This window comes from Corvus kubaryi, unplaced genomic scaffold (genome assembly GCF_017639235.1).
Source record: "Corvus kubaryi isolate FWS band 111438036 unplaced genomic scaffold, C.kubaryi_AGA036_p1.0 37172, whole genome shotgun sequence".
In the NCBI taxonomy this organism is placed as follows: domain Eukaryota; kingdom Metazoa; phylum Chordata; class Aves; order Passeriformes; family Corvidae; genus Corvus; species Corvus kubaryi.
This window is the reverse complement of record NW_024581047.1, coordinates 148,940-162,036: the sequence shown is the minus strand read 5'-3', so window position 1 is coordinate 162,036 and position 13,097 is coordinate 148,940. Positions and strand designations below refer to the sequence as shown.

The 13,097-nt window shown below is 60.4% G+C and overlaps 1 protein-coding gene and 1 long non-coding RNA gene across 4 annotated transcripts; one reads left to right on the top strand and one right to left on the bottom strand.

Moving 5' to 3' along the window:
- The first annotated feature begins 4,145 nt into the window (after window positions 1-4,145).
- On the top strand, window positions 4,146-7,329 carry LOC121661500. 3 transcript variants are annotated; one of them, XR_006014987.1, is made up of 3 exons: window positions 4,146-4,605; window positions 5,663-5,798; window positions 6,908-7,329. It is a non-coding gene; the product is annotated as an uncharacterized LOC121661500 (long non-coding RNA). The 3 variants fall into 3 exon arrangements; XR_006014988.1 differs by having other exon boundaries at window positions 4,146-5,402; XR_006014986.1 differs by having other exon boundaries at window positions 4,146-5,798.
- Window positions 6,857-12,294, bottom strand: CSK (C-terminal Src kinase). The gene is made up of 12 exons (XM_042021760.1): window positions 11,862-12,294; window positions 11,531-11,644; window positions 10,903-11,015; window positions 10,038-10,257; window positions 9,612-9,705; window positions 9,469-9,534; window positions 9,225-9,324; window positions 8,985-9,075; window positions 8,490-8,563; window positions 8,196-8,391; window positions 7,882-7,968; window positions 6,857-7,789 (listed from the first exon to the last, which is right to left on the bottom strand). Exons 1-12 carry the CDS (start codon window positions 11,874-11,876, stop codon window positions 7,607-7,609), a joined length of 1,353 nt encoding a protein of 450 aa, XP_041877694.1. The 5' UTR covers window positions 11,877-12,294; the 3' UTR covers window positions 6,857-7,606.
- Between the last annotated feature and the right edge of the window lie 803 nt (window positions 12,295-13,097).

Sequence of the window (13,097 nt, the reverse complement as noted above, 5' to 3'; positions counted from 1 at the left end):
CCGCACGGCGGCGGCGGCACCGCCTCCCCCCGGCCCCGCCGCCTCCCCCCGGCCCCGCCGCCCTCCCACGGGCGGAGCCGCCGCCGTCCCGACCCGCCCCGGGGCACCGCGAGTGCCGCCACCCCCGCGGGAAGAAGGAGCCCCCAGGAGCCCCCCGGGGACACCGGGGGTGGATGGAGCCACGGTGGGGGCCGCGGGGAGCCCCCCGGACACCCTTTCCTCCGTGATTCCCGCCTGCTTCATCCCACTGAGGAGCAAACCCACGCCGGCGCCCTTTTCCCCACTCTATTCCCGATCATCCGGGTCTGGCAGGAGGAAAAGCCGGGCTTGACACTCAGAACAAGCCATATGTAGCAGCACCAGTCACAACTGTTGTTTGCTCATCGATCCAAGGGCTGGCGTGCCCAAAAGTTCCCTCCCGTTTATCCTGTTAATGATACCCGCGGAAGTATTCCCATCCCTGGAAGTGTCCAAGGCCAGGCTGGATGGGGCTTGGAGCAACCTGGTCTAGTGGAAGGCGTCCTTGCCCACGGCAGGGGCTTGGAACTTGCAAGAGCTTTAAGGTCCCTTCTGACCCCAGCCATTCTGGGATTCTATGATTCCGTGATTTTATGGTATTAATTAACACTAAAGCTGCTCTCAGTCCCCAGAACCCAGGCACAGAAACGTTCATCGATCACCCAAATCAGGAGGACGGAGCAGGCATTGATTCTGTTGCATCATTCCCTCGCTCGCTCCAACCCCACTCCCACTCCTGCTCTTCCCTTTGACTGCAGCCGTGTTCCAGGCCTTGGGGAGTGAGCAATTAATGGCATCAGCAACGCACCTCCCTTCCAGATGGCCAGCCTGGCTTTAACAGACATTTCTCCCTTTTTTCTTCTCCGCTCATGAAAAATGAGCGCCGATCCAAACCCCAATCCCGGCTTGGGGGAAATAATTTCATTTCCGAAATATAAAGACAATCTCTGCAGATTAAAATGATGGAACAGCTGTGAAGCGACAGAACAAAGTGGCAGAGGGAGGGGGAATCGGCCCATCTCCTCCCATCCCCCCCGTCCAAGGTAAAATTATGTCTTAAGCGGAAAACAGATTAAAAATAATGCATTTTTCTTGGATAATAATCCGGTCATCAGCTTGGCTGTGACTGCTGCTCTTAGGGATTGGAACACACTTTTGGAGGTGACAAGAGGGGATTTGTCCTGGTGAAGGCTCTCCTGGTGGAGCAGAGCCCCCTGAGGGATGCCAGCAGTTCCCTCGAGCTCATCCAAATGTGCAGACTGACACCGGGATGAAGGAGGTCCCTCCGAGGCGCCTCCGTTTGGCACAACTCCAGCGTCACCCACAGCGTCCCCCACCACGCAGGTGCCCCTGTGCCTGCTGCTCACCCCGAGCCGGCAGCTCAGGAGCCTCAACAGCTTTTTGAAGTGATGATTTTTGCTTTTCACACCGATCTGCAGGCCCCCCTAAGCACTTTCCCATGGAAAATCCATGGAAAATTAATTTTAACCCACAATGAGCTGCCACAGCCTGCTGAGAAATAGGCTGGGAGCCCCGGGCGCTCCGCAGATGTCCCGTTGCCAACAGCGTGGTCACGTTCCGGCTGTCAGTCTGGCTGAAAAGAGGGGCAGGGAGAAGGAAAAGCACCCCTGGTTGTGTCCTTGGGTGCTGGTCCGAGCCTCGTGTGGGCTCAGAGCAGATTTCGGATGCGGCTGGTCCTGGGAGTTTGGCTCACTCCGGATTTCGCCGTGAGCATCCATTAACAATAAGAGACTGGAAGTCAGGACCGATTTTTTCCGGCTGAGTTAGATGGGTCAGCTCCCACGGAGCCTCCCTGTCTGAGGAACTAAGGGCAAACAGCTCCTGATGAGCAGAAACACTCGGCCAAGGCAACTAGGTGCAAACAAGCCCGGCGTTCCCTGCAGCGCCTCGGATCCCGTCCCTCATGGCAGGGACGCTCCAGCTTGGGCTCGGCAGCCCAGGTGTTGTAGGGACGGAGCAAAAGGCAAAGGAAGAGGTCCCTACAGGTTTTGTAGGGACGGAGCAAAAGGCAATCACCTCCGGAGAGGTGTTGCAGCTCCCCCATCCCTTTGGCTTTTCCTGGAGAGGCCAGTGTCCCACCTGGAGGCAGAGCTGGGGGGATAATCAGAGGGTGCAGTGAGCTGGTAAATGATGCTTCAAGGTGGTTGATTTCCCCATTTGCTTTTCCTTGGGCAGCTGAACCGTTCCTTATCCCTGAAATATATTCAAGTGAGGATGAGTCATCCTTCCTGCCAGGACTCTAACCTGCCGTAATGAGATGTAAATCCTTGCATGACCTATTATATTAGCTTATGCTATATCACACATCTCCATGGATTAGACGGGAGGGAGATGAGACGTCCCCCCCGTCGCAGCCTCAGACAAGACGGTGGAAGTTAAGAGGATCCTCTCTCAGCGTTGACACCTGATTTAAATTGGATGCAAGCAGCTCCCTCTGCCATGCTGAGAGGGATCATTCCAGCTCTTCTTCCCAGGTAACTGGCTCCAAAGGCGCAGTTACCACAACCAGGGTTTCATACGATGCTCCAGAGATCCCTGGAGGGGCCGGCTCCTGGAGCGATCCCGTGGATGGAGCCGGGGAGGGGAAGGCTCGGTGACCTTGAGCTGCAGAGGCATGGCAATAAGGCCATCAGAAGGCAGGAGCCTGATCCTCGTCAGCCTGAAATCCAGGGGACGTGAAGGTTTAAACCTTTGAAGACCCCGAGTAGGTGAGGGAATCCTGGAAAGCCGCGCGCGTGTGCGCCGGAGCCGCGACGGGCAGGGAATGAGAAGGCGTTTCCAAAGAAAGCAGGCGGCCCGCTGCTGCCGGGGGAAGTCACGGCGGCACTTGGCAGCTGATTGTCACTTCTGGTGATGGGGACAGGCACCGCCACCTCAGGGACCGCCGCGCTCAGCTCTGACCGCGGGCGCAGCGGCAGAGGCACCTCCGCTCTTCCCGCCTGCCGCCGGGGGTGCTCCAATGGGATGGGGACACGGATACCCTGCTGTGCCTCTCGGGCATGGGGATAAGGCACGGGGGCATCTACCCAGAGGGTCCCGCTGCTGGTATGGACCACCCAGGAGCTTGAGGGAAAATATCCTGAAGGTCTTGAGAAAAACATCCCTTCAGAGGGCAGTGGGATCCCTCCTGGGAGATGCTCTACTGGGAGCGAAGTGCTGCCGTGCCACTAGCAGAGGGAATAAAGGAACTTTAGGATAAGGGTGTTGTAAATTACCGAGTGAAGTGACTTCTGGCATGTTCCTTGAACAGACCTCCAGAAACCCGGAATTTGCCTTGGCTGAGGAAGACGGGCTGCAGTGCAGCTGGTTATGGAAATAAAACCAAAGGTGCCTTTCCCTGACCTAGGGAGGCATTCCCAAGGAAAGCCTTCCCACTCCTATTGAACCAAGCCTTTAAATTCCCAAAAAATGACATCATCTCCGCAGGATGAAAAATCCCAGTGCACCGCTCCTCACCCTGAGGTGCCCTGGCAGAGCATCCCCTGGGATGGTCCCTGGGAAGGGAACCCAGGAGTGGGGATGCTGCTGGGGTGTCCCCCCAATTCCCTTGGAATCCCCTGCTCTCATCTTTGTGAGCATGGGACTGCCCAGACCCATTGCTGGGTTTTGGGAGGTTTGGGGTGGGAATGGCCCTGTCATAGAGAGCATCCATCCATCCCGAGGGATGCGGGTTTGGGCTGGGAATGGCCCTGTCATACAGAGCATCCATCCATCCTGAGGGATGGGATTCGGGCTGGGAATGGCCCTGTCATAGAGAGCATCCATCCATCCCAAGGGATGGGATTTGGGCTGGGAATTGCCCTGCCATACAGAGCATCCATCCATCCTGAGGGATGGGATTTGGGCTGGGAATGGCCCTGTCATAGAGAGCATCCATCCATCCCGAGGGATGGGGTTTGGGCTGGGAATGGCCCTGTCACACGGCACATACAGCCCCTGTCCCAGGGGTTACAGAGGTTTCGGGGTGCCGTGGGTGCTTTGGCACAAGAGGGGGAAGCGGGTCACAGCAGGGAGCCGGGTGGCTGCGATTCCTGCCGGGAAGAGGGGTGCTGTGGGAGGTGAGGAAGAGGAGGGAGGTGCTGGGGGTGGCGGGGGGGCTCCCACGGCGGTCTCTGCACCCAAGCAGTGACACAAATGCAGCCGGACAGACATACAGAGCATGTAAACAGGCACATGGGGAGCCATGTGCTGCTTCGTGCCGGTGGTGGAGAGCAAGCCCGGAGCAAAGGCACACGCCAGCCCCAACACACACACGGCCACACACATGCAGCATTCCCACGGGGGATCTTCCCAGCCTTGCCTTCATTTCCTGGAGTGCTCAGAAAGAGAAAAAAAAAACAAACAAAAAAAAGGGGGGGGGGGGGGAGAGAGAGAGGAGCTGAAGAGGTGAACGCCACGGAACGGCGATGGGAATGGCTTTGTACATCACGCTAAAAATAGTCCTTGTGATAAAGTCGATCGTGGAGGGGGAGGAGGTGCCGGCAGCGCACAGATGCCGGCGAGGGAGGCCAGGGGTTGGGAAGCCCGTGCTCCAAGGATGGAGCAGAAGGGGCGTAATTAGAGCTGGTAATTAGCCCCAAGCAGCACTGAGGGAACCAAGTAATTACAAGTGGGGGCTCGTTGCACCCCCTCCTCTTGGGATGGAGGCTTTGCCATCCGGGGAAATGAGAAGCAAGCAGCTGCTGAAGCTGAAATCGGGTTCCTCTGAAGGGAGACCGGGATTTTTGGGTGTTCAGGGAGAGGAAGGCTCTCTGGGGGTACCGGGGAGAAGGCAGGCAGGATGTGGGGACACGGGGAAGAGCCAAAGCTCGTGGAAGGAGCCCTAACGGGGAAGAGAGAGGATCTCTGCTGGGAGCAGAGGGAGCCAGGGCCGGTGCTGGAAGCGATGCCTCGGCTCGGGAGCCCGTGTGGGCTGCAGGTGATGGGCAGGGATGGAAAAGCAAACGATGTGCGGCTTTGGAGACGGTCCTTTCACTCCCGGCAGCTTCCACACACCCAATCCCAGCTCTGCCCAGCCCTGTCCTGATCCGTGCGGGATACCAAGCTCCAGCCGGAGGAGCTGGGATCCCGCTCTGCGCTGTGGAGGGGAGAGGCAGGAGAGCTGCCAGAACGGAAAGCTGGATTTTCCAGCGCTTCTTAAAGCCGCGTGTCCCCGTTCCCTCCTCGGGCGGAGGCGCGGCGAGGGGTCCCTGTGCCACGGCACGGCCACGCCGCGGAGGCTGCGGGAACAACGCCCCGCACGCCGCTGCCGCCGGTGATTGACCACCGGAGTGTGAGCAGGACGGGAGCTGACACCGCTGGGCCCAGCGCCCACCTCGCTGCCCATGGGAGGAGGAAGAGGAGGAGGAGGAAGGGGACGCGATGTGAGCCAGCACTCGGGAGCCCCGGGGTGCCGCTCAGCCTGTCCCCTCTGCCCACGCTGCCGCTGATGGAAAGGACCCCAAAATCCCTGGGGAGAAATCACCTAGAGGGATCCAGGATGAGCAGCAGCCCAAAGCGAGGGAGACCCAGTGGCAGCAGCGACCCTCTCAGGGCGGGGAAACTGAGGCACGGTAGTGGCAGGAGGGGGTGGGCAGGGTTAAACTCCCTGATTTGTAGTGAAGGAGGCGATTTCTTCCCGCAGTTCTCTCTCAGCATCCTTCAACTACATCTCGGAGGACGTTGAGGCACCAAACACCAGCCCCGAGACCAGGCACAGTCTCAAAAACATGAAGTGTGGTGCCATTTGGAGGAAAATCAAAGGTCCGAATGATTTTTGGGTGAGTTTTCCCCCTTTTTCGACAGCTGGCCCAGCAGTAGCCCAGGGCAAGGGGACAGGAGGGGGACACGGTGGGGGACAGGAGCAGACCCCTCCCTGCTGGCTCCCATCACGTGAAGGTTCTGGGTATTTCTGCCATTCCCAAAGCCGTTTCTTGCAGGCTTTGCCTGTAAATGACTTTAATCCTCATAAGCCCAAAAAGTAAAGCTGCTTATCCGGCTGGGCCCTGCCGGAGCGCTGGGAGGAACGGGGGGGATGTGGACTCGGGGAGCGGGGTGAGCCCGGGGGAGAGGAAACCCTACCGAGCCACATCACATCCCTCATCCCTGCCCTGTCCCCTCCGGCCATCCGGACGCACCGAGCTCTCCGGGAAGGGGGTCAGCAGCACATCTCTCCTCTGCGCGCTCCACCCCCCATCCCACACACCCCCGAGCTGGGCCCGGGGCCCAGCACCCCCCATTTTTCCCTTTAACCCCCCTCCAAGAGGAGTCTCGGTCTCAATCCTGGTCCAAAGCAGGCGGAGAGCTCCCGCCCGGGGCTTGCCAAGCAGGCAGCCGGCAGAGTCGATGCTCTGAGCATCGTTTAACGCTGAATAATTCCCTGGGGATGAAGGGAACTATTCTAAACCTGCCGTGTCAGACGCCACCTCCACCCAGCTCCCTCCAGGGATTCCACGGGGACAACTCCTTTGGGCTCGGGCCATGGGGGTCCTGCTGCACAGGTGGCTTCAGCCCCTTGGCTGAGACACGCAGGGAAGGCAGTAAGGTTCTTGAGGGCCAGCAATCAGCCCCAAACTGCATCCCCTGCCTGGTCTGAGCATCAGAAAGTAAAGCCTGGACTAGAGGGGAGCTTTGGCATCACTTGGCAGTTTCACCGCTGTCACAGCCGTGCCAGTTCTCATAGGCAGGATGGAGCCAAGTGCTGCCCAAGCTACTCATCCCCACCGATTTGGGGACCCTGGGAGGAGGGAGGGGCCTGTTCCCCCTTCTTCCCCTGCCAGGGGGATCCCAGGACCCGCAGGGAGCAGCGCTGGCAACAGAGGGGGGCTGAGGCGGGATGTGCCGCGTCCGTATGGAATGGTTTTTTTATTACAGTTTTTTAATCTCACAGTCGGTAGCATTACATGAGAATAAAGCACTGGACAGGACTGGAAAAAAAGGCCTCTGGAGACAGCATGCAAACATTGCAACGAGTTTAAAGCAAAACAACCCAAAAAAAAAAGCGTCTGGCGGGGACGCGGCCGCGCTCTCCCGACCGGGCGGCGAGTCCAGCGTCTCCCCGTCAACCATCACTTCTGTCGCTGGGGGTTTCCTTTTCATGTGTCCATTTCATTGGTTTATTTATTATTATTCTCCTTTTAGCAACCTTCTTCTCTCTTTCTTTTTTCTTGTCTTTTTTTTTTTTTTTTCTTCTTTTAATTACATTAAAAAATAAGATTCGTACTTTAGTAAAACGCCCAACGCTCAGCTGGGCCCTGCTTGAAATAATAAAAAAACAACAACAACAACAAAAAAAACCCCCAAAACAATAAATGCCCCCCAAAACTGAGAAAACAACAAAAAAACACCCACAAAAATTAAAAAAAAAAAAAAAGAGCCTGGGAGACCAAAACAAAATACAACCCCAAACCTAGAAAATAAAAATAAAAACTGACAGATTTGGAAGTTTGGAAGCAACCGGGGGAACTGGGGTGGGGGGGACACACCCCCAGGGCTCCCTCCTGGTGCCGGGGCGGGGCAGGGGGGCTGCCCACGCCCTGGTCCCCCCCAGCGTGGGTCCCCTCCGGCTGTGGGGTGGCAGAGCCCCCCCTCACAGGTAGAGCTCCTTCTCTTTGATATGCACTAGCTGTTCTCGGAGCTGGTGGAAGGACGGCCGGTGGCCGGGGTCCAGGGTCCAGCACTTCTTCATCACCTCGTAGACGACGGCCGGACAACCGTCCGGAGCGTCCATCTTATAGCCCTTCTCCACGCGGGGCACCACGTCCTTCAGGGGCTGGGGGGATTCGGGATGTGAGGGAAGGGCTCCCCCCACAAATGGGCTCAGCTCGCCCCAAACCCAGCCCCGAGGGGGTGCTCATCACTTACAATTCTCGGATAAGGCACTCGCCCAAAGGAGTAGATTTCCCAGAGGAGGATCCCGAAGCTCCACACGTCCGACTTGGTGGAGAATTTCTGCAGGGAGGGAGGGAGGGGAGAGAAGCCCCGTGAGCGGGCTCAGGCAGGGATGGCAGGCAGCAGATCTCCCCCACCCTCAGGGCAGCTGGTTTTGGGGTCAGACAGTGGGAAGCGGCGCTCAAGTGCCACGTCTGCATGGAAAATTTGGGGCAGCCTGGAATGTTCCCCCCCTCCTGCGGCTTCCACCGTATCCATGCGCTCCAGGGCCCCCTCTGCTCCCCCACCTTTTCTCTAAGTGCTTCTGGCGCCGTCCACTTGACCGGCAGCTTCCCTGTGTCCTGCGTGGAGGAGGCTTCCTTGGTGAGCCCGAAATCGCTGACCTTGGCGATGTTGTCCTCCGAGACCAGCACGTTCCTCGCCGCCAGGTCCCGGTGCACGAAGTTGTTGGCTTCCAGGTACTCCATGGCTTCGCACACATCTCTGGGAGGGGTGGGGAGCACAAGGGGGTTGGCAGGGCAGCCCCAAAATGCAGGTAGGGGTGGGCCAGGGTGGCAGGCATGGCTTTGCCCGGTACTTACAAGGAGAACTTGAGCAGGCAGTCTGCCCCAAGCACCGACCGCCCGCGCGACCGCAGGTAGTCTACTAGGCTGCCCTGGGCGCAGGGATGGAGAGAGAGATGGGGTCAGCAGGGGCAGCAGCCCACCTGCTGCCCTCCCTCATGGGGCAGGACCCTCCTTGCAAAGGGATGATGTCCCTTTAAGATGGGACAGGACCCGGGGGATGTCCCTCCCTCACGGGGAAGATGTCCCTTTACCATGCGGCAGGACCCGGGGAAATGTCCTTTCAAAGGAGGGGCAGGACACAAGGAATCCCCTCCCTCAGGGGCGGATCCAGGGATGCCAACCCTCCCTGGAAGCCAGGATGGGACAGCCACCTCCAAGCCCCACTGTGGCTCCAGGGAGATGCCACCCGAGTTGGGATGACCCCGCTGGTCTGCCAGGGTGAAGCCCCAGGACTGTGGGGGGGACAAGGGGACAGAGTGGGGGGGCAGGTGGCCGGGGTGGGGGTCTCACCTTGGCCATGTACTCGGTGACGATGTAAAGGCCACTCTTCTCCTCCACGATCACCCCCAGCAGCTGCACCAGGTTGCTGTGTCGGAGCTGCCTGCGCGGCACAGGAGGGCTCAGGGCAGGGCTTTGGGGACAAGAGGGGCTCCCACGGTCCCCGTGGGGTATCAGGGAGCACCCCCCCAGCTCACAGGGACAGAGGTGCCCCCTCCCTCGCGCTGTGCCCCCGCTGGTGGTGACACTCACGTCATGACGGACGCCTCCGCCAGGAAGGCCTGCGCTGTGGCGTCGTTTTTAATGCACTTCACGGCGACTTTGTTCCCCCGGTAATCCCCCAGCATCACGTCTGCGGGCCAGGAGAGACGGGCACAGGAGGCACTGGGGAGCATCCCAGCCTCCTGGGGCCCCACCATCACCCTGGGGGGGGGCTACAGAGAAGCCAACTCCCCCCCCACTTAGGGCCACCGCGGGCTGGGGACAGCGGGCTCACCTCCGAATTCCCCTTTGCCAATGATCTGTAGCAACTTGAGGTCCTTCATGTTGAGGGCCCAGCCGCCTGCACGGGGGACAAGGGGGAGTGAGGGGGTGCTGGTGGGGGTGCCCAGGGACCGGGGCCGGGGCACGGCCACTCACTGCGGGAGAACTCGTCCTGCGCTGCCACCGTCCCCTCCATCAGCTTCGGCTTGATGAGGCGGGTGCAGAGCCCGTCCGCGTCCGTGGTGTAATGCTGGGGGACACGGTGCGCGGGTCGGTGACAGCCTGGCCCGGGGGTCCCGCCAAGGCGGTGCCGGGCTCCGAGATCCCACCAGGTGGCAGCACCAGGCCACGGATGCGCCTGGTGGCGGCCGAGGGTCCCCGTCCCTCCTCCTGCCGGTCCCTCTGTCACCTGCTCACCCCACCGCCGGCCCCAGGGGTCTGTCCCCAGCACCCCCACCCCAGGGGGTCAGCACAGAAGGTCCCAGCACCTCCCAAGCTCCAGGCCTGCAGCCCCCACAAGCTCTGATGTCCCCATTATGTCCCCCTGCTGGGGCTGGACAGAGAGGACAGCTGAGGCCTCACCTCCACCAGCTGCATGAGGTTCTCGAAGTAGACCTCCTCGTCGATGCTGAGCTTGCTGGAGGAGTAGATGATGCGGTAGTGCTCCACCTTGCCCTCGCAGCTGACGCACAGGGTGTAGTCCCCGGGGTAGTTGGTGCTCTCCCGCACCAGGAACAGCCCCGTCTCGGGGGGGTACAGCAGCCGCTCCGCCTGCTCCCGCGTGATCTTCCCGTGGAACCACCTGCAGCGGGGCACGGAGCGGGGGAAGGGCTGGGGATGTGCTGGCTGGGCCCCCGTGGGGCTGCGTTTGGACGTGGAGCAGCTTTTGTCCCTGCCTGCACGGGGACGGCCTGTCCGAGCTCTGCCTTGCTGTCCCCACCCAGTCCACGACACAGCTCCTTCCACGGCATCCTGCTCCCCTCCTCCTGGCCCCGAACTGGGATTCAGCCCCTCTCACACTCCTAGGAGGTTCCTCCCCTGGCTCCTCCAGGCTGGGAGTCACTGGCAGCTCTGGGATGCAGCAGGAACATCAAACCCATCCATCTCCCTTCCCTCCTGCAGCCCATTCCAACTCTCCCTCTTCCTCCCAGAGCAATCTTTACAACCCCAGCTTTGGGTAAAAAAAACCCCCCAATTTAAAACGCAATCCAACCAGGCATCACTCTGCAGGCAGCTCCCAAAACACTCAGAGCTCTCCCCAGCAGCAAGTGCCAATCCCAAATTCACGCTGCTGGAAAGCCCGAGCCTCTGTCCCTTGTGCCTTCCGACCTCGCTGCGCCCTGTGAGGAACGTCCCTCCTGCTGGGACACAGCTCTGGCCACACGGGTGCTCCGGCCCAAGCCACCTCCCCCCACCCACCTCGGCAGAGTCCTGCTTGGATACTCACGGCATGAGGCTGAGCTTGATCCCAGCTTTGACCCCTTCCCGCTTCTGGACGTAGTTAGCGGGAATGATGCCCTCCCGGCCCACCTTGTTCTTCGCCTTGTACCAGTTGGGATCCTGTGGGGACAGTGCCACGTCACCACGAGCCCGTGGCCACTGGGCACGGCCGCATCCCACCCAAGGAGCCCAGGGTGGTGTCAGCGCTGCCCTGGGGGTTTCCCAGGCACCCCGCTACCCCCTTGTTGGCTGCAGGAAGGGTGGGATGAGCAGGGGATCGGGGTCGGTGCTGGGACCAGCAAACCCCAGTGCTGGTGGCCCCACAGGGCTCATTGTGATCCCTCTCCCAACCTGCCGGGCATCCTGGAGCCTCCCAAACCCACAGCCCTTCTTCTCCTGCCCCAGAGTGGAGCCCAGCACCGCTGCCTCTCCCATCCCTCCTCCACCTCCCGGGAGGCGCTTACATTTCAGAGAAACCTTAACTAATGAGGCCATGAATTAATTAACTGAACGTGTGGCCCGATTCCCGCCCAGCGGGACTGCCAGGACCAGGGGCTGCCGCCGGCCCATGTCACGGGCTGCAGGGATGGCATCCCACGGAAATCCCGGCGCGGGGGGCGGCGGGGACACCTCACCTTGGTGACAGCGACAATGGTGAGGACGTCTCCTTTGCTGAAGGGCAGGTCCTGCTCGGCGGTACCGTGGAAGTTGTACTTGGCGATACATTCTGTACCGGACGGCCACACGGCCTGGCAGGGAACAGGGAATGCCATCAGAGCCTCGCACGGGGGTCTCACCCACCCCCGGCACCCCCTGACCCTCAGGGGATCCCCACCCCCTCACAGTGGGTCCCTCCGATGCGAACCCAAGTGGGATCTATTTAAACCAAGTGTCCCTGGGTCCCTCCTGAGCGCTGGGGCCGCCTCTGGAGGGCCCCATCCCTGCCTCTCCTCAGCCAGAGCTCACCTGCATCCCTGACATCTTCTCAGGAGGTTGGGGCGCGAATCTCACAGGGGGGACGCGTCACTCGGTACCATGAGACCTGCGCGGGGGAGAGGACGGCTGAGAACGGGGCAGGAATGGGGTGTGAGGAGGATGCAGCGGGAGCAGCCCCCCACGAAGGACGTCGCGGGCCAGGTGAGCGTCTCTTCTCCCGCCAAGAACAGGTCCTGCCCGAGGTGCTGCTTCCAAAATACCCCCAGACTGAGGTGGAAGTGGGAGCTCCGGGCCTGCTCAGCCCCTGCAGTCAGGGGCGGGAGCAGCGCGGAGCGGCTCACCCGGATTAGGAGGCATTTGCACGGATACAGCTTCTTAAGGACGGAGTTTTGGAGTGCAGCATCTGCACCAAGGAAAAATCCAGCACGGTGTGGACGGATGGAGATGCCCAGAGAAGGGAAGGGAATGGAGATGACCTCCAGGAGGCCCATCCCACTCCTCTCCCAGGCTACACAGCCAGAGCCCTGCGCTCCCTGGTGACCCACACATGGAAACATCCAGCCCTGAGAGCTTCCCAGGCCTGGGATCCAAAAGAAATAAACCAAAACTGCTCCCTGCAAGCTAAAAGCCACTGGGACTCTGGAACGTGCAGCTCCCAAACCCCAGGGGGATGCACTGACCGGGGGTGCCGTGCTCTGGGATGGGTGTGTGGGAGGGGAACAAACCCGGCTTTATTCCCGCCGCTCCAGCCCCCGGGAAGGGATGAAGTCACCGGCCCCGGAATCAAACCAGGCTTTCTTGGGCTGGGGCAGCGGGGTCGTGCCGGGCTGGGGGCACAGAGGGGGACACAGGCAGAGCAACCCCCAAAGCCCACCCCAATATTTATTAATTCATGTCATCTGCCGGGGCCATCGGCGGTCACCGCTGCCAGCCCCGCCGTCAGCAGCTCGGAGTATTTTGGGAAGGAGGAAGTGAAACGGGGGGCAAGGCTGAGGGACGGGAGGAGGAAGGAGATAAGGGGCACAAGAGCGGGGAGGAAGAGCGCGGTGAGAACGTGGCCCTGGTTCCACCACGTGCCTGCAGCATTCCGGAAAAGGCGTCACGCTGCCACCGGCCACCTTCCTCACCTTCCCCCAGGGCAGGGACACGGCACGCATCACTCTATTTTTGGCAGCAGAGAGGAGAAATCGAGGCTCGGATGTTCACCCCAAGGACAGAGTTCAGGGACCTGAGGGGTTTCCATCACCACAGCGTTGGGTTGGTTTC